Raw genomic sequence first — 20952 nt, 5'->3', positions numbered from 1 at the left:
AGTAAGACTATAACCCCCATCAACAACCAGGTTCATCCCACTCGCATACTTAGACTCATCACTTCCCAAATATAGCATTGCCACAGCAATATCTTCAAGCTCCAATACCACTCCCTTCAAGTTTGCACACAATGAAACCACATCCTCCACCTTATTCTTCTCCATCATCCCTATATAGCTTTTCTTAGCATAGGAGTTGCAGTTGCAAAAGGAGACACACAATTAACTTTTATTCCATACTGTCCTAACTCCACGCTCAAGTTCTTAGCCATTCCCACCACAGCATGCTTTGATGCCACATGTAAAGTTGAATTTAATCAACCATCTTATTGGCTTTATTCCGTGCCAAATTTACTTGTATTTTAGCATTTAGAAACCCTGTATTTAGATGGGATTAATGTAAAAGTAGTGTGTGAGAGAGTGTGAAGAAAAGTTCAAGAGTGTGCACTCAGCAGGGCCTTGCAACTGGATCTCGTGACTAGCTCGTGGCTAGCAAGTCACCAAAGCTAGCACACGTGTGAAGCATGCAGAGGAGTTGAAGAGTCATGCCAGCTAAAGCACTACAAGATAAAACTTCCAATCTAGCCAAGCAGTTAGCTTACGACTTAAACTCACAACTCAGTCAAGTCGCGAGGTCAAGTCGCCAGACCATTCTGTTTGGGAAAAACTAACCTTTCGCATTCCAAACACACACCAGTATAAATGCCCCTTATACCCATGTATTGTAGAGAGCTTCTAGAAAGAATTTTGAGAGAAAAACCCTAAAGAAAAATAAGATTGACTCATCCACAATCTTCATCCTTCAATTCTCCAAATTCCTCTACTCTCACCCTCTCCATTATTACATCATTGATAGGTACATTAGCCAAAACTTTTTCTCACTATACTCGTATCTGTGAGAAGGTTATTTGGTGCTTGGAAAGCAGTTAGGAAGGGACCAATTGATATTGGTTGATACTATGGGCTATAGCGGAACCCAGTAAGCTAGAGAAGACAAAGGTTCAGCGTAACCTCGTTGGAGTAAGAAACTTGGAGGGCTTAGGTACACTGGGTAAATTAGGCTTGGAGGGTCTTCTGTTGTTCATGTATCCCAACTTCATTCTCTAGTGGATTATTGACCGCTTGGAGGGCGGTGGAGAGGTTTTACGTTGAGGACTTCGATTTCCTCTATGATAACACATCGTTGTGTTGTCTTTGTGTTTGCATTTCTCTTCCCTTAATCTTTGTCATTAAATTTCTGCTGTGATTGTGATTTTATTTGGTTTAGATTATTTTATCAATTCTGTTTTAGCTTATTTTCACATTCTGCACGTACATTGTTTGATAATAAGCTTTAATTGGTAATTTGTAATTTGAGGGTCTAAACGTTCAATGTGTTTTACACACTATTTGAACATTCAATTGGTATCAAAATGGGTGCACTTGCTGTGGTTTAAATACCTAAGTGTGATCCTTGATGCCTTGTGTTATTTGCCATGAATAGTGCTTTATATGCCTTTATGCATGTTTTGGATGTTGATGAATGAAACATGCCACATGTTTGTGAAAATGTTTCTATGAGTGATGATCCTCATGATTGTGATGCTATGTTACATGAATCTTTGGGTGTTGTTGATATTCCTAACATCAAACTCTTCAAGAAAAAGGTTAAGAAGTTTCATAAAGATTTGAGCAAGTTATTTTGTGAAAAAGATGATTTGATTGCTAAGCTCAATGAATCCAACAAATTGGTTGAAAAATTTAAGAAACTTGCTGAAAATTCTCTTGAAAAGCTAAAAGATTTTGAATGTTTGAATATGGACTTGGATGCTAAACTTGTTTTGTCTAACAAACTTGTTGATGAATTAAAATGTGAGAATGAATCTCTAAAAATGCATGCCAAGTGTTTGATTGCTGAACCTATTGCTAAAAAGGATGATAATATTTGTTGCAATCATGTTGTGGTACCCGATTTTGTGCCTATTGTGTGTTCTACTCAAAGGACAAATCGGTGTACATTCCTCCACACAAAAGAAATCAAAAGGAGGAGAGAAAGGCTCTTAAGTCAAAGCCTCCGTTTAGGTCTCAACCTAAGGTTTTGAATGGATTTAAGTTTGTTCCAACTTGTCACCATTGTGGTGTGATTAGTCATATAAGAACTCAATGTCATAAGTTGAAGAGAAAACAAAACCAAGTTGCTAGATCCATTCCCAAAAAGTCTAGTGGACCTAAACACATTGTGTGTCACCATTGTGGTGCTTTTGTTCATCTAAGACCTCATTGTTCTAAGTTTCATGATCTTAAAAGAATCAAAAGAAAAGAGAAACTTGAGCTTCATGGAAGTTGTGCTAAAAAGGGTAAACCGGATTTGAGTGAAAATAGCATGTTGTTAAAGAAAATGTTTAATGCTCTTAACTCCTTATCTATGTGCATCTTCGATTCTCATTCTTCCAACCCTTGTCTCACTTTTCATGAGACATTCATTCCAAACAATTGTTCCGTTTGGATGAGAAAGGGTTCCTATGGTTGAGCTTTTGGTCCTTGATCTAATTCTTTCAATCTTTGTAGGACCCTTCATGCATTGAATGTCATATCTTCATGCATTTTGTGCATCTTGCATTTCTTTTTATGCATTGTTTCTGTTTTGATCTTACTATTATGTTTTAGTTTTGTGTGAGTAAAAATCCAAAACCACATAAAAAGTGAAAAATTCAAAAAGCTCGATCGTATATGTTTAATCACATATCACACGTGAGTTTTGCCTTATACCTCCGTATAAATGGCTTTGTGCATTTACGAGCTTAGCTTGTTCTTTATGCATTTATATCTCTGTGAGAAAAATCTTGACATCTATGTGTGATTGTTGTAAATCGATCTTCAAGTTTGTCATGAATGATTAGTCAATAGTCTTGTTGGTTTTGATACATGTGTAGACTTGTGCCTATATCTCTTGCCACTCTTTATTTATTATTATTATTTTTTTTTTTTTTTTGGCTTAAAGAGCTCAACCAATGTAAATCTCAATATGAAAAGAGATAATGAGTTGCAAAAGTCATCGCACATACTAGTGTTCGACTAGGAAAAAAGGAAAGCGACTTTTATGAAAATGTATGATGCCCAAAAATCAAAGGCTTGTTCATCAAATTGAAATATCAAAAATATCAGGCATCAATCTCAAAATGAGATGTATTGATTCAAAATGATCAAATGTTATGAATTGTAAAGAAGTTAAATGAAAAGCTTCAAAGATATGTAATCATTTTCTTATGGGAGGTCATATATGTTCATTTCTATAATTGAGATAGACCACTTGACTTAGTACTAGTTGTATATGACTTTATTGAATTGATCATTGAAACTTCATTCTATACTAAGGACTATTTCACATTTGATACACACACACAACACACATGTCTAATGTTCAATGAATGCCTTATTCATTTATTCAATTGTACTTGTCTAAATGTGATGTATGTGTGCTCATCTATATATGAATCAAACCAAAAAGATTTTTGATCATTTTATATGTATTTGGAAGTGATTTTTATCACTCTTTGTGTTCATGTTTAGAACTTACTTGGTTTTTCATTGTTTAAACATGTTTTGTGTTGAAAAACAGGTGTCAGAATTTTTGGCTACTCATTCTAGCTACTCTTATGAGTAGCAAGTTTTGGCTACTCATTTTGGCGACTTGTCTAGTCGCGAAATCCAATCACAAGCTTACACAGAATGGTTTCACGAATCACTCGTGACTCATCTCGCGACTCACCAATCGCGAAATGCCCAAAAACAACTTTTTAAAGAGCTTTTCGTGGGAAACCTATTTTAAACCTCTCCCATCCTCTCTAATACCCCTCTTTCAATATTTTTACATCAAAACCCAATCAATTTGAATGGGTTTCATTCCATTAACATCTATAAGGTAATTCTAAACTCTTTTCTTTGATTTTGATCCTTAGATTATGTTTTGGAGAGTTTTTATGCTCTTGGTTGGGATTTTCATCATAGGGGTTGGGGAAACTTAATTTTTGTCAAATTTTTGTATGGGATTGGTTTCTTTTGGATTTGCTTTGGATGTTGGCCCCTTGTGGCAAAAAGAACATGTATTAAAGGTGGATTTCATGATGTTCATGCATTGTTTGCATGCTAGGTATTTGATAAAATGCCTCTTAGGCATTTTCTCACTTGTTTGGGGTTTCGCTTGTTTGGCGCATTAGTTGTGTATTTAATACACCTTGCCCCACATGTGCATTTTCCATGCTTTGGTCATGCATTGCACATAGCCACCTCTTGCATGCACATTTGCTACCCTTGTCATGCATTGATTTATATCTTGTTTCTTCATCTTAGTATGTCATGTTTACCTTATGCTTTGTAGCATTTTATTTTGTCTTAGATTTGAGCTTCTTTTTCGCATTCATCTCGCACCCCTCATGCATCATTATCATTGTTCGTACCTTCATCTCTTGCCTTTTTTTTCTCCTTGACCCCTTTGTCTATTCATGTCAAAAAGGGGGAGAATATACTCTAGAGTAGTATACCGGAGAGTTTTGTCATTTCTATATGACTCTTGTGCACATTTTTAGGGAGAGAAATTATATTTCTTGTGCACATTTGTAGGCAGAAAGATATTACATAGGGAGATGCATATACCAAAGGGGAGAAGACATTGTGTTAATAAGAAAACTTTGTTTTGTTTGTGTTTCTTTATGTTCATTTTCTTGTTTGCTTTATAATGCTTTGAATTATGTTTAATATCTATGCTTTGTTATTCTCATTGCATCGTGTTTGTATGTTGGACATGCATACATCCTTATGCTATTGTGCTTAATTGAATGCATGTTCGGATGATCATTTGCCTTACTATGTGATCATTGTAGTCATTTCTTTATGACTGTTTTGGCATATGATCAAGTTGTTCATATGTTTCACATCATGTTTACTTGATCACAATTTTCTTGTTACATTATACTTGTCCTTTTGTTACTTGCTTTACCTTGAGGGTCTAATGTGTTTTGTGCAAATGTTTCAGGTTACAAGTATATATGTTCCAAGTTCATCTCAGCTTCTATGATTCATGATAGGGGGAGTGATATGATCGTGGGAGAAAGAGAGAAATAGCTTTGTGTTATATTAACTATGTTTTTGCTTTGCTCATAGTTCATGATTATGCTTAGCTATTAAAAATATTTTTTACTTTGTACCCATGCTTTGTAGCTTAGTACTTGTTATTAAATGTTATACATTTTCTTTAATTATATCACTCTTGTGCCCTTATTGGATTTTATATCCTTAATACAATTTCCTTGTGATGTTGTATCGATTAAGTGTTGGTCATGCAAATGATACACTTTGCATTGAGCTTATTAGCTTGCATGTCTGGATGTTCATTCCTTGTGTGAATGAGCATTGTAGTCACTATTTATAGTGATTGTTCATTTTTGGTCAAGCCATGCTTTACTGCTTTAATCTATATTACTTGATCGCATTGTGCTAGCTCCATATGCATTACAAGTTTTCTGCATACAGTGATCATATTGTGTTGTTGTTTTTCAAGAGATACTTGTTTATATGGTTCAAGAGCTACACAGATTCTAGAGTTAGGTGTGAATGAGTTTGTTTAACTGTTCCCAACTCACATGTTAAGTCTAGAGTTTGTTTTAGGGTTTTGTCACGGAATAGCCAAAGGAGGAGATTGTAAGACTGAATTTAATCAACAATCTTGTTGGCTTTATTCTGTACCAAATTTGCTTTTCAACATTTAGAAACCCTATATTTAGGTGAGATTCATATAAGGGTAGTGTGTGAGAGAGTGTGAAGAAAAGCTCAAAAGTGTGCATTCAGCAAGGCCTCGCGATTGGATCTCACGACTGGCTTATAGCTGGCAAGTCGCCAAAGCTAGCACACGTGTGAAGCATGCAGAGGAGATGAAGAGTCACACCAGCAAATGCACTACAGGACAAAACTTTCAATCTGGCCAGGCAATTAGTTCGCGACTCAGTCAAGTCACGAGGTCAAGTTGCCAGAGCACTCTGTTTAGGAAAAACTAACCTTTCGCATTTCAAACACACACCAGTATAAATAACCCTTATACCCATGTATTGTAGAGAGCTTCCAGAGAGAATTTTGAGAGAAAAACCCTAGAGAAAAATAAGATTGACTCATCCACAATCTTCATCCTTTTATTTTCCAAATTCCTCTACTCTCACCCACTCTAGTGATACATCCTTGAGAGGTAAATTAGCCAAAAAAATTTCTCACCATACTCATATCTGTGAGAAAATTATTTGGTGCTTGGGAAGCAGTTAGGAAGGGACCAATTGATATTGGTTGATGCTATGGGCAATAGCGGAATCCGATAAGCTAAAGAAGACAAAGATTCGGCGTAACCTCGTTGGAGCAAGAAACTTGGAGGGATTAGGTACACTAGGTAGATTAGGCTTGGAGGGTCTTATGCTGTTCATGTATCCCAACTTCATTCTCTAATGGATTATTGACCACTTGGAGGGCGGCGGAGAGGTTTTACATCGAAGACTTCGGTTTTCTCTTCCATAACACATCGCTGTGTTGCCTTTGTATTTGCATCTCTCTTCCCTTAATCTTTACCATTTAATTTCTGCTGTGGTTGTGATTTTATTTGATTTAGATTGTTTTATCAATTCTGTTTTAGCTTATTTTCATATTCCGCACATACATTGTTTGATAATAAGCTTTAATTGGTAATTTTAATTTAGGGGTCTAAACATTCAAGGTGTTTTATACACTATTTAAACATTCACCACGTATGAATATGGAATGTTAGGATCATATTTTATATGTAATTGGTTAATCCTTTGTCAAAATGCATTTTACTTGTAAAGTGGGTAGATCTAAGTTGGGTTTGATACACAATAAATGGTTGTATTAAAGACATGAAGATTGATCTAATAAACAATTGAAGAAAAGCTGTTTTACTGAAACTCAGTAGATAGCTCAACAGATGGCATCTATCGAGATATATTGGGCAAGTTCGACACTAACTTGATCTATCGAGCTTTACAAATTCAGAATTTCCAGATCTGAATTTTGGTCCATGTTGATGTATTTGTTTAGGGTTTTTTTTCTCACAACCCTAGACATATATAAAGCTTATTTTAAAAGCCGTCACACACGAAAACAAAGACCAAGAGCTTTATTTTCTTTGTGAGAAGCTACTGCATTTATACGCCATAGAGTTTTGTAACCAAGTGCTTCCTGGTCTTCATTATTGATGAAGTGAAGAACTTTGTAGCCAACAACATCCATTCAAGTTGCTGGAGTTAGTCATATATTAGAATCTGTGCAAAAGTGTTAGTCACAGATTAGAGATTTTTGTATCAATGGAAAAAAGACTACAATAAGATCAAGTCAAATTGGGTATTGGAGTAAGGATTCAACTGTAGGTTCGTATTTTGAAATAGGTCAGGGTAGTGGTAAGATTACTTATACTTGTAACCACTTAATTGTTAATTAGTAGATTCTTGGGAGTGGTGACCTTAAAATCACCAAGTAAGGTTTTTGCCTTGTGAGAGGTTTTCTCTATTTGTCAACAAATCACCAAATCAATTTAATTTTCACTGCATTTATTTTATTTGGTGATTTGTTGGTGCCTCCACGATTTGCATGTAATTTGAATTAATTAACCAACTTGGGTAATTGAATTAATTAACCGAGGTCAATTTATCTTAACCCAACATGGAACATCATCAGCCATTACTGAAGCAATGCTTGAGGTGAAGAGAATGCTTCCTATTTTAGCTGGAATCATAACCCTAGCAGCATGCTTGGCGCCCAAGAAAGCACTGAAAACATTCACGTCTAAAAACCTTTTGAAATCTTCATTTTCTAATTCTAAAATTCCTGATTCAATGATATCAAGCTTTCCATACTTTGGATATATATATAGCCATGTCCACGGCCTTTTCGACATCAGATTCATTTGTTACATCACAATGGATGTAAGAGATGGATTCAGAGCCTATGTCTTTGCAAACTGAGTGGCCAAGCTCGTCTTGGATATCTGCTATTAAGACCTTTTCACCATGTCAAACAAAAAGCCTTGCAGTGGTCTTACCTATGCCACTCGTACCGCCGGTTATTAATGCTACCTTACCTTCTAATCTGCAAGGAGAAAGAGATAAGGAAACTAAAACTTATTAGTCTAAACTCTTAGCTAGTTTTTAATAAAATATAAATGATAGAAAGACTGTGAATTAGAGAACACGGAGTTTATAAAAGTTTAATTTGTTATAGTAATACGTACCTGTTGGTGATGGCAGTTGCTGAAGAATTAGCACTCATCTTTTCCTTAAAATTGATGTGAAATCTTCGCCAAATTGTAGATGAAAGTTACGTTTGTGAATGTACCCTTCATTGTTTGTTGCTACTTTATAGGGGAGAGGATCAATTATATGCAACTTAAGCAGATTAAAAAAGGAAACAGGAAGGAGAAAGAAACGAAATCCTTACTTCTTCTATGATGCTTCTTGTTATGTATTAAGATTCTACATAGCAGCAAATAGGTGAAGTCTTAGTTTTGAATGAGGCGACTAGCCTGAAATGCTACAGAAATCATATACAAAAGTTTTGGTATTGAGATAGTTTAATGGAAATTTATAAAAATGAAGAAATTGATTTCCTCAGCTACTTTCTTGCTTTCCCCGGTGCCAATAGTGCTCTATAAACAAAAAGAAATGCTAACCCAATTTCAGTCTTAGCAAAGATCTACGCAACATTTACTCATAAAATAATTTCAGACTATGCAAAGAGAAAGAGGGTTTCTGTGAAAGTCTTAAAGGAGAGGTACAAATTAGTTCCTTTTTTTATCTAGGTACAAATTAGTTCTTGATATTACAAATTTGCTAAAATATCCAGTGATTGAAGTAATATTTATTACTTGAAAAAGAGCTTATTTAGTTTTTGTTGATAATTCTAATATGTTCTAGTTTCTTTTGGCAGTCCAAATATTTGCTGATTTAGTGCACTGACCAAATATGCTTTCTTTTGACAGGCTACTATGTACTGCTCTCTTCACAAAAAGGTGGCAGTTTGTGGTAAAAATTTATTTTAGGTAGAGGGCAAAATTTATATTGTAGTTTCTAATAGGCCAAAAACTAATTGACCCATTGTGATTAATTAATTGATTTATTAGCCAAGTTTATTAATTAATCAAATTAACATGTAAATGTGTGGTAGCACAAACAAATCACCAATAAACTAATTATGTAGCTGAAAAAAAATTTGACACGGTGATTTGTTTATGAATGGGGAAAACCTAACGGCAAAAACCCCACCAGGTGATTTTCAGGTCCCCACTTCCGAAATTCCACTATTATCAAAACAAGCGGTTACAAATAAAGGAATCTCAGTACCTTATACCAACCTACGGTTGAACCCTTATCTCAATACTCAATTGGACTTGTTCTATAGTGACAATTTCCCCTTTTGATGCACAGCTCTCAAGTACGTGACTAACAAATGCACGAATCCCAGTACGCAACTTCAATTACCAACTAGAGAAGGTTGTTGGTTGCAAAGTTCTTCAGTTCATCCCAACGATGAAAATCAAGAAGATGTTTGGTCACAAAACCCTACGGTGCACAAACATAACAACTTCTTCACAAGAATGATGAACTAGGGCAAACTTTGTCTCCGGTTACAAATTGCTTGAACAAACTTTGCTCAACACTTGTGCAACTTGTGTACACTTTGACGACCCTTAAAATAATCCTTTTATATATCTAGGGTTAGAAGAAAAGAAAGCTCAAACACATAATCACGAATTAGAGTCAAAACAGAACTGGAATTTGTTTTTCATAAAGCTCAACAGATACCTGTCTGTCGAGATGTTGTTGAGCAACTATAGAGCCACGGGGCTGGAACAGCTTCTTAAGCTCGATGGATAGCTAGCTGTCGAGTTTTAATGAACAGCACTTCTTCAACTTGAATCTTGGACAAACTTGCATGTCTTCAACACTTGATCTTGAAACATAGTTTCTTGAAATATTAAACCACATCCTAGATCTATCCAAATACAAGTAAAGTACGTTTTGTCAAAAGATTAGTCAATTACATAAAATAGTGACATATGTTCCTAACAAGTGAATCACATATGTCCTAACAATTTCTTTTTGCTTAAAGAGCACTTATTGGCATTGGAAAAAGCAAGAAATGATGTAAAGTTGCAGTCTTGTTAATAAAAAAACTGTAGTATAAATTTGTTTTAAGTAGAGGACACAAAGAGCATTACAAACTGTTTGTGTTTAAGGACCAATTTGGTTATTTTTTTTAATTTTCTTGGATATGTTAGGCATTAGCCCAAACCTCAAGGTAGTTGATTGGAATAGCATTCCTAATTCTCTTTTATAAGACGAAAACATGTATTGAAATACGGATGACCCCTAGGTTGAAGCTTTTTATTTGGCTTTGTCTACATAACAGCTAGCATTATTGCAAGGAAAGTCATGGCTTCTTGAGGCTTGAATGTGTCTCCTTTATGCACACGGTGTGGCTTGGGGGTGGAATCGATTATACATTTGTTGAGAGATTATTGTGACTCTAGAGCCTTTCCTTGTATTTCCTCGTTTGGCCTTTCTCTCCTAGAGTGGTTGCAAGCTAATTGCAACCCATTGGTTCTCTATCACAAGCACTGATTGTCATGGAAATTTTTTTTTTTCCATTAGGTCTTTGTAGTTTGTTGTCTTTTTTTTTTTTAGTGCTGTTAAAGAATACCCTGGTTTGATATTACTAGTGGATGATTACAAAGGATCCCTCTTACGATGTAAACATAGAAGCAAATAGGTATTCAGGGCTTTGTTAACTTTGATAATCCTATGGAGTTTAGTGTTCAACTTGTACCAAATACTTTTTAGTTTGATTTTGGCCTTAATTACCAAAAAGAGTTAGCTTAATACCTTATAAATTATAATAATCTAACTAGATAATGGACCAAAACCAAAAGTGCACCACCCGTGCCCAAAAAATAATATTCTTAAAAAAATGGTCGGCTTGAAAACTTTAAATAAATGATCTCTATCCATTTAAGTTAAACCTTGATAAGATCTTACCTACCATTTCAATCTTTGACTGTCTATATTCAATGTTGAGATTGTACTTAACTATCCAATTTGCAATAAAATATTTGACAAGTAATTTATTTAATTTTCAGATGGAAAAACCATCAAAGTTGGCTCCTAGCACCCGGGAATCTGTTTAACGGAACCAAATCGTTCTTCGTGATTATATTTTTTTATTAGGATCCTCTTTTGCATTGCAGGTTGTGTTTGTTTCTTCTTTTTTTGTCGTGTCTGCACTATGAGACACAAGCAACAATTCCTGTGTTCTATTGGGCCAACCCTAGGGAACAAAAAGAGCTATGGAAAGGCTTTGATTTGAGAGCAAGGATAAGATGCTTTTTACGCTGCACCTTGGAATATTTAGGCGTGTTTGAAATTTGTTTATTTTTGTTAAAATTAAAAAAAAAAACTGTTAAAAGTATGGTAGATAAAGATAAAAATTAACTGAAATAATATAGTAAGACTCATAAATAGTTCCAAAAAGTATAATAAGATTCATAAATAATAGCAAAAATAAACTAAATAGTTAAATAAACTAGCTTTTTAATTTAGAGCAAACACACACTTATTTGTTAGGGAAACGCTAATCTTATTGCAAGGAATCACAAGTTGACAGCTTTTTCTAAAGGGATTCTGCTCTGACACTGTCAAGTGGTAGAAGAGATTATGTGATACAAAATGCAATTTAGGTCTGTTTGGGATCTGTTTATTTTGTTAAAATTAAAAATTTTTTGCTGAAAGTACTGTAGATAAAGGTAAAAGTTAGCTGAAATAGTATAGTAAAACTCATAAATAATAACAAAAAGCACAATAGAACCCATGAATAATAGCAAAAATAAGCTAAATAGTAAAATAAGTAGACTTTTTTAATTTTTTGCCAAACACACACTTAGTACACACAAACTGTTTTGAAAATAATGAATTTAAGTTACGGGTTCAGTTGTTTTTTCAAATATGTGTAAAACAATTTGTACGCAACAAGTTTAACTCTTAATAATAAACAGTTTCATAGTAATATTGATTTCAGTTGTTTTGTGGGTGCGTGTAAAACAGTTTGTGAGCAGCAAGTTTAACTCTCAGTATTAAACATTTTCCTAGTAATGTCAAATGTGCTAGCAGAAGTGTACTGGTTAACTATAGAATGACTTCCAAAAGATGTTAGTATAGTGGTTTTCAAAATCTTATGACATATATGAGATCCTGAATCTTAAACTTTTAGCTGCTATCTTAAGGTCAGTCTTTAGAGATTTTTTTTATATATAATTATCTTCTGTCTGTGGAACAAAGGACTATACACATCTAAGGAAATACTCAGGTTCAAAGAGCTCTGAACATTATTTTAAATAAAACCTTGAATGGCTTCTAAAAACTTTCATGTATTTTCTGGAAAAGTAACTATAGTTAATGTTTTCCTGTTCTTGTATTTTTAAAAATATTAAAAAAAAAAAATTCATCTCAATGTTTTAAAGCTGTCAAAAGGAGATACTTTCCGCTTCTTAAATGATCTTAAGTACCGCACACCCACCTAAAAGAAACCCAACAACTGAGAATTAAAAACCATCTTCTTTAATAGCATATAATGTGGTTTCCGCACTATTAAAGATCAAATAAAGTAGCACACTCACCCAAGGAAAAAGATGAGTACTTCTTCAACGCCCATTGCTAAAAGGTACAACCCCTCCTTTGGTTGAAGTTCATGAACTCACTGTCACAGCCTTTATCATTTCACTATGTAAGAGAGGAACAAAATGAAGTTACAAAATAACCATATTTGTTTGCAACATATTGCAGGTTGGAAGGAAAGGTGGCCATAATAACTGGTGGTGCCAGCGGCTTAGGAGAGAGCACAGGAAGGCTATTTGTCCAACATGGTGCAAAGGTAGTAATTGCAGATATTCAAGATGACCTTGGCCACTCCCTCTGCAAAGACCTTGGCCCTGAAGAAACCATCTCTTTTGTCCATTGCGATGTAACTAGTGACTCTGATGTCCAGAATCTCGTGGACTTCACTATCTCCAAGTATGGAAAGCTTGATATTATGTACAATAATGCTGGCACTGCAGGCAGTATGGATCCAAGAATCTTAGCTACAAACAACGAAGAATTCAAGAGGGTGTTTGATGTCAATGTGTTTGGTTCTTTCTTGGGGGCCAAGCATGCTGCCAGGGTAATGATTCCAGCCAAGAAAGGGTGCATTCTCTTCACATCAAGCTCAGCTTCGGTAATTTCCTTCAGTGGGCCACATGCATACACAGCATCCAAGTATGCTATTGTAGGGTTGGCTAAGAACTTGTCTGCAGAGTTGGGACAGTATGGGATAAGAGTTAATTGTATATCTCCATTTGCAACCGCAACACCAATGTTGACTCAAACTTTGGGGACAACGGATAAGACCAAGCTGGATGAGGTGATTTGTGAGGCAGCAAACTTGAAAGGAGTAGTTTCTGAGCCAAAAGATATTGCAGAGGCAGCACTCTATTTGGCAAGCGATGAGTCGAAGTATGTGAGTGGGCTCAATCTTGTGGTTGATGGAGGTTATAGTGCAATCAATCCGTCATTTCCAATGGCAATGAAAAGCCTTTTTTCTTGAGCTAGTTTTGTATTAGTCCAACTCCATTGTATTCTTTTTTCTCATCAAGTTTTGTATTTATCTTCTATATGCTTATGCAGTCCAATTAATATGTTGAGAAAATATGCTATAGTTTTGAATGAAGATGAGTTGTAACTTCGACCCAAATGAAATGAAATGAAATTAGGAGTTGTAACATTTCAAGATGTAATTTTTGTGGTGATTATTAATTCTTAATGTTGTTCTTTCTTGCTCTGCATTCGAATGAATTCATTCAGAATCAAATGAATAAAGGAAAGATGTCAATCAAAAAGCTCACAAAAATCGAGTAAAGTGTATACCGACATGCTATGTACAAACAAAACTATAAGATATTTTTATAATCAAATATGTCTAAAGTTATCACAATCTGTACTGGACGCATGCACATGTTTTTTTCAATCAAAATCAGAAGTATGTCTCATATCTATATGACAAATGAGCCCACAAAATATAAAGGCACATTATCCGATGTTCAATCCATCTTATAATCCGTATTCAATATATATATATATATATATATATATATAAAAGCAAAGAACTCGTGCAAGAATTTATAAGTTACTACCATGTGATGCTCTAATATTTTATTATCTTTTTTTTACCCTTTTTCTTTAAGTTTTTTTTATTGTTATCCAAAAGATCATCCCGTTTCCGTTATCTAAAAGGTGGGCTACTATTAAAAATTAGACCAAATTTTATGAAAAGCTTCAACCCACTTATTCTCTTACATATTATGACCCAAGCATTATCCTTTCTCACATGTAAATGAGAGTCAAGACTCTAACCCACTTACAAACTCGCTTTTTCCTCCCCCACGAGTAGATGAAACTAAAAAGACAAGATCTTGACTCACTTAGAAATTCTCTTCCTCCGTACAAGTTTCCCTTCAGACTACACACTTTTCAGCTTCTTTAAAAACAACAGTTTGCAATTAGGATTCAGTGATTCCATCTAACAAAACCAACGTTTCTACTCATTTTTCAAGTCTTAATTCAACCATCTTATGTAAACTAATGGAGATGTACAGTTAAGGAAAATATACAAAAAAAAAAAAAAGGGAATTGTACAATCTAACCTCAACAATCCCACTACTCTCTCTCTCTCTCTCTCTCTCTCTCTCTCTCTCTCTCTCTCTCTCTCTCTCTCTCTCTCTCTCTCTCATTTTGAGTGGTATATTGGGATTCCCCAAATTGAAGGTAGTATTCAATTTTACCAATGGGCTACACATTGGAAAGATTGTCTTCTAAGATAACAAGTACTTCTCTTGGTGTTTTACAAAAAATGTCAAATGGTATGCAATATGATATAGTCACTAATAGTCATATTGCATTCAACTATATTCATATTAAATTTTGAGTTGTCAGTGATGCTATGGTACTAAGTATGAAAACCAATTTGTTGCAATGACTTTTGATATGCTCCTACAACCGATTAAGAAATCCATAGCAAGTTGGACCAAACTGTTTGTGATGCCTTTGATTGCAGGTGCTTTTATTTTTTTTACTTTTTTTATAAGCAAATGCATGAAAGTGGTAGGTCCATCATAAGTATATAGATGATCATAATTGAGATATTTCAGTTATAGATTCTGGTAGCATATGTCCTTTTTGAAAATCTAAACGATTTATAGGATTCCAACCAAAAATATTTGGCATATAATCTATAATACAAATATAATTTCAATATACCATATAGTAGAAACTAGAGAGGACTACAGAAACTTTTAGTTAGATGCTTACCATTTTAAAAAAAAAAAAAAAAAAGTCTTACTATAGTATTTACATGGTTTGGCTTAAAATAGAATTTCAATGGCAAAATCAATGATATATTTATTCAATCAAATCCATGAGCAACAAGGGTATGCCATATGTGATCTTTTTACTGTAATTGTTACTTCATTTAATTATTGTTAGTTCCTGATTTATATAGTTTTTAAATTTAAAAAAAAAAAAAAAAAATTGTGGCTAACAATATGTACTTATTTTACTTATTATAGCAAATCTACGTTTATTTAGATGTTCATTTCTGTGGGGGGATGAGGATCCAAAGCAGTTAATAAAGTAGGAAAGTGCATTTCCAAGGAGGGGAACTCCACAAAGTATCCTTGGAAAGGACCTGTTTAACTCATAAGGAGTTCGGAATGTTGCAGTTGATGGGGGTGCTGAGGGCTCTTACTTAACCTCGGGAGGCCGAGAATCAAGAACGAAGGCAGCACGATGCAATCCCAAGTGGGGCAAAGGTAACTTGGTATTAAACAAGGAAGAGAAGAAAAAGGAAGGACAAGGCAGACATCCCCTGCACATTAAATGCACTGTAAGCACTTAACTAGCCGCATTAATGGAGAAATGACCATGAACAGTGTTCCCCCAAACTCATATTCTAGTGTAAAAACTTTCTAGTAAGGTCTTAATGGGATAAGTATCAAGAAAATCTGATCATGACCCTCCAAATGTAAGATCCAGATGCATCCTTGCTAAGTTATATAAAATCGAGAAGCACCTGGATCAAAGGAAAGGGAGGTCTAGTTTTTTGAGAGAAGGAGAAGAAGAGAGAGAAAAGTCATCCAATAGTATTACCATCCTTGGATTAAACCCAAGGAAAAACACTTAACCATTTCTAAGCTCTATTCAATCAAATATTAATCACTACACACATAGTTTAGGTCGGATTTCCATTTGTTGTCTTGTAAGGGGTACTTAAAGATTGACCTTACATCCCATCTCTAAAAATTCATTGTGTGAGTGAATAGTAACTAGATCATGATTCTACCATTAGTTCTTTGTTTCAGTCTTCACCCCGCCACAATTTCTATGAATCCTCTTTAAGCTTTTCTTGCTTACTCAATTCCTATTGATGTAAATAGTGAAGATCGGAATCCTATAGAAACCAAGTTTATTATTTCAATTTGAGACCAACATAATTTAATTATACTTTTTATGCAAAGTTTGAGACCAACATACTTCTATACAGGAGTGCATGAGGTTATGCCATGTGGCGCTCTAATTTTGCATTTAGCATTTTTTTTTAACCTATTTTTCATTAGGTTTTTTTTACTGATATCCAAAAAATCACTTTAACTTATTTTTACTGTTATCTCATTAATTTCTTGAAATTTCACCATACATTTCTCTCTTCTTCGTGTCTTTTAACATACCCACCGTTTTAGTTTTAAAAACAAAAGCAAAAGAAAAAAAAAATAAGGACTAATGTAACTAACCAGATAAGGCCCTAGGGAAAGATAGAGAGACACAAAAATATTGTGAATTGTTAAATGTAATGCATTTTTTTACTATTACCAAACTAAAAGACCTAATATTAAAAAAGCATTTGTCAGAAAAAGGAAGAGAGGAATTTGAGGGGCAGCCACCATCGTCATGCTAGCCTAACCCCTACGGGCAAATTTTTTTGTTATTGCTTTTTGAGATGAATTCATTACTAACAAAATTCTATAACAATTATGCTATTATATATATTTATATATATATATATATATATAACATTTTCCAAAACTATCTTACATAAAACATTACAATCTTATCCATGCATCACAAGGGAAACTTACTAGTATAATATAATGAATAGGAAAATACTAAATCTCTTACAAATTTTAATTCAAAATCTTCATAAACTAAAGGAAGTATAATAAATTAATGTCTAAGTAATCATTTTATGATTTGTGACCCATCAATTTATAAAATTTATATGGTAAAACTTGTAATATCTCGTTCATAAAAAAAACTTTAAAAAAAATTTTTAAAAAAAAAACTTGTAATATCTTAAACATCATTCAATAAATAAATGGCCCAAAATGCTACTACCAATCCAAGCTCCTTGTTTCAATTCAAATTGTAAAAGACACATCCCATTACAACCAGGAAAAAAAAAGTGAGTTTAGGCACATGTCATATATCAATTACTCACTTTTATAACTTCTATCATAAGTAGTGGTGTGCTGTCTTAGGCAAACAAAAATAAAACCTATACTCCTAAAAAAAATGTAGTAGTGCGAGTAAGGATCGTTTCCACAGAGAGTATCTAGCCTAGTTTTATGCTACATGAACAAGGAGGGGAGGGTTTGAGTAAAAAAAAAAAAAAAAAAACTAAGGAACAACTCAAATTAAAATATCGAAATCAATCAAAAAAACAAACCTTGGTCTAAGTCAACATCCACTATCGGAATATTATAACTGATCATCGATGCAAGCATATATCAATTCACACTTTGAATATTCACCGTTAGAACTATTTTCCTATCTCTCCTTAGTCACAGTTAATTAGAAAACAAGCGATCTAATAAACCCTAATTACTAAACAACCCAAGACAAGCGCTAAAGGTTTAATCTAGTAGTAACCTTAAGAATTAGAGAGATCAATGACACTAAACAACACAAGCACAAGCGGTTGTATTTAATTTAGTCGAGCGTTCTTCCTAAGATCTAATAATTTCTGACGCAGCAAATCATTAAATCTTGGTTGCTTTACAAATTAAAGAGATCAAACAATTACAGATTTGATATCTAACCTAGCAGTAAATTGCAACGAATAATAAACTAGTAGGCTTCCTAGTAATTAAACGAGACAATTATAAAAATAGGTACAGAAGAACATCCAATACTCAAAGCATAAAATTGAACAGTAAAAACAAATTAGATCTCACAATTTTATTGATTCCAAGGCTTCCGTTTCCTTCAACCAAGTATAAAAGTTTAGTCAAGCAAAGACATGATGAAAACTCAAAGGAGAAGTTAGAGAAGAGGGGAGAGAGAGAGGCATGTGTGTCCAATCTGATTTCTCCTCCCCTCTTTTATACGATAATTCCCCATTTCCCAAGCCTACAAAATCTCCTAAAAATCGTATACTATATAATAAAAGTTGCGCTTAAACGCCGTGGTTGCGCCACGTGACTTCACCAAATTGCAGAAATTTTTTTAAATTTTTAAAGAACTAAAAAATAATAGTATACTACCAGGATTCTAATTTATTCTTATCATTAAATAAAATTATATTAACATTATTTTTTATTTGTTAGGATATATTTCTTAAATTAAGGGATAATATTTACCATACAAAAATTTAATTTAGATCATATTTATCATCTAATTAACATTATTTTTTTATTTTTTAGGATATATTTCTTAAATTAAGGGATAATATTTAACATACAAAAATTTAATTTAGATAATATTTATCAGCTAAATTTTCAAAATTTTAATATTATTCTAATATTATTTTATCAGAATATCAAGTTACAAAACTTGATTATTAAGAGATAAGCACAATCTAAACGTTCTCTTTCTCTCTCTTTTTTTATTTTTATTTTTTAATTGTTTATATGTTACGTTATGTTGAATCAATTTTTTTTTTTTATTCTATTCATATGACCTTTTTTTAATTCCAATTTTTATGGGATAAAAACAAATACATTGATTAGATATCTTTAATTTCAATAAGATTTAAATGAATTATATTTCAAATGAAACTCTACCAATATATATAACCCTATATATCCTTTTTGAAGTGAAGCTTATTTTAATATGTGAATACCTAAATCTCATGACAATGTAGGTGTGGGTTCTTTCTTCTTTTATTATTAGTATTTTCATTTTGTTTATTTTCTTTAGTGTTATCATGGGTTTTTTGTCTTCATGTGATTTTAATTAATGAATTCAAAACATTCGAAAACGTTGTCAAGTTTCTAAAGGCTCCTTTTTTGTTTTTGTATTTTTTTTTTTTATTAAATTGATTAGGTTCTGTGTATTGGTTGTCTTTTGTTCAAACTAATTTTCTTAGCTTTGATGTAATTTATATGCTTAGGGTTAGGGTCTTAGAATTAATGATTAAATATGGTTAGAATTGTATTCTTGAATTATCAACTTTAATTTTAATTTATAATATTATCAAGATTATATTAATGTTAGATTTATCAATTTTTTAGTACGTTTTTTTTTTTTAAATAATAATCAATTTAAAATTCAATTTGGAATTATCAATTTAATTTAGTTTTGGGAAGAAATCTTACCCCTTATTTTAGTGAGATAATTATTTACACTTGATAAATTTTTTTTAACTTTATTGAATCTATTAAAATATATAATTATTTATACATACTATATAATACAATTTTTTTAGATTTTTAGATTTTAAGGAAAAATATATATAATTTTTCTTCTACTATAATTTCTAAATTGATAAAAATATTAATTTGATTACATCCAAATTCTTCATCTAATCTATCTAATCCTTAAAAGTTGAGCTTAGAAGCCATGGTTGTAACAAGTGACTTCACCAAATTGCAGAAATATTTTTAGATTTTTAGATTTCAAGAAAAAATATATATAATTTTTCTTCTACTATAATTTCTAAGTTAATAAAAATATTAATTTGATTATAATCCAAATTCTTCATCTAATTTATCTAATCCTTAAAAGTTGGGCCACATGGCTTCACCAAATTACAGAAATTTTATTAAACTTTTAGATTTTTAAAGAACTAAAAAAGAATAGTATACTACCAAGACTCTAATTTATTCTTATCATTAAATAAAATTAGATTAATATTATTTTTTATTTGTTAGGATATATTTCTTAAATTAAGGGATAATATTTAACATACAAAAATTTAATTTAGATAATATTTATCATCTAATTAAAATTATTTTTTTTATTTGTTAGGATATATTTCTTAAATTAGGGGATAATATTTAACATACAAAAATTTAATTTAGATATTATTTATCATCTAAATTTTCAAAATTTTAATACTATTAAATTAATATTATTTTATCAAAATATCAAGCTACAAAACTTGATTATTAAGGGATAAGCACAATCCAAACGTTATCTTTCTCTCTCTTTTTTTTAATTTTTTTAATTTTAATTTTTTATATGTTACGTTATGTTGAATCAACTCTTCTTTTTTTTCATTCTATTCATATGACATTTTTTTATTCCAATTTTTATGGGATAAAAACAAACACATTGATTAGATATCTTTAATTTCAATAAGATTTAAATGAATTATATTTCAAATAAAACTCTACTAATATATAACCCTATATATTCTTTTTGGAGTGAAACTTATTTCAATATGTGAATGCCTAAACCCCATGAAAATGTAGGTCTGCATTCTTTATTCTTTTATTATTATTATTTTCATTTTGTTTATTTTTCCTTAGTGTTATTATTGGTTTTTTGTCTTCATGTGATTTTAATTAATGAATTCAAAACATTTGAAAACATTGTCAAGTATCTAAAGACTTCTTCTTTGTTT

General features: G+C 32.5%; 1 protein-coding gene and 1 pseudogene across 1 annotated transcript; one reads left to right on the top strand and one right to left on the bottom strand.

The window, feature by feature from the left end:
* On the bottom strand, positions 1-8298 carry LOC115954140 (annotated as a pseudogene).
* Positions 8299-12610: 4312 nt separating this feature from the next.
* Positions 12611-13854, top strand: LOC115953787 (secoisolariciresinol dehydrogenase-like). The gene is made up of 2 exons (XM_031071583.1): positions 12611-12741; positions 12864-13854. The coding sequence occupies exons 1-2, from the start codon at positions 12710-12712 to the stop codon at positions 13660-13662; spliced, it is 831 nt and encodes a 276-aa protein (XP_030927443.1). The 5' UTR covers positions 12611-12709; the 3' UTR covers positions 13663-13854.
* The last annotated feature ends 7098 nt before the right edge of the window (positions 13855-20952 follow it).

The sequence above is a fragment of the Quercus lobata genome, chromosome 7 (assembly GCF_001633185.2).
Source record: "Quercus lobata isolate SW786 chromosome 7, ValleyOak3.0 Primary Assembly, whole genome shotgun sequence".
In the NCBI taxonomy this organism is placed as follows: Eukaryota; Viridiplantae; Streptophyta; class Magnoliopsida; order Fagales; family Fagaceae; genus Quercus; species Quercus lobata.
The sequence above is the reverse complement of the archived record's forward strand: the minus strand, read 5'-3'. Positions and strand labels throughout refer to the sequence as shown.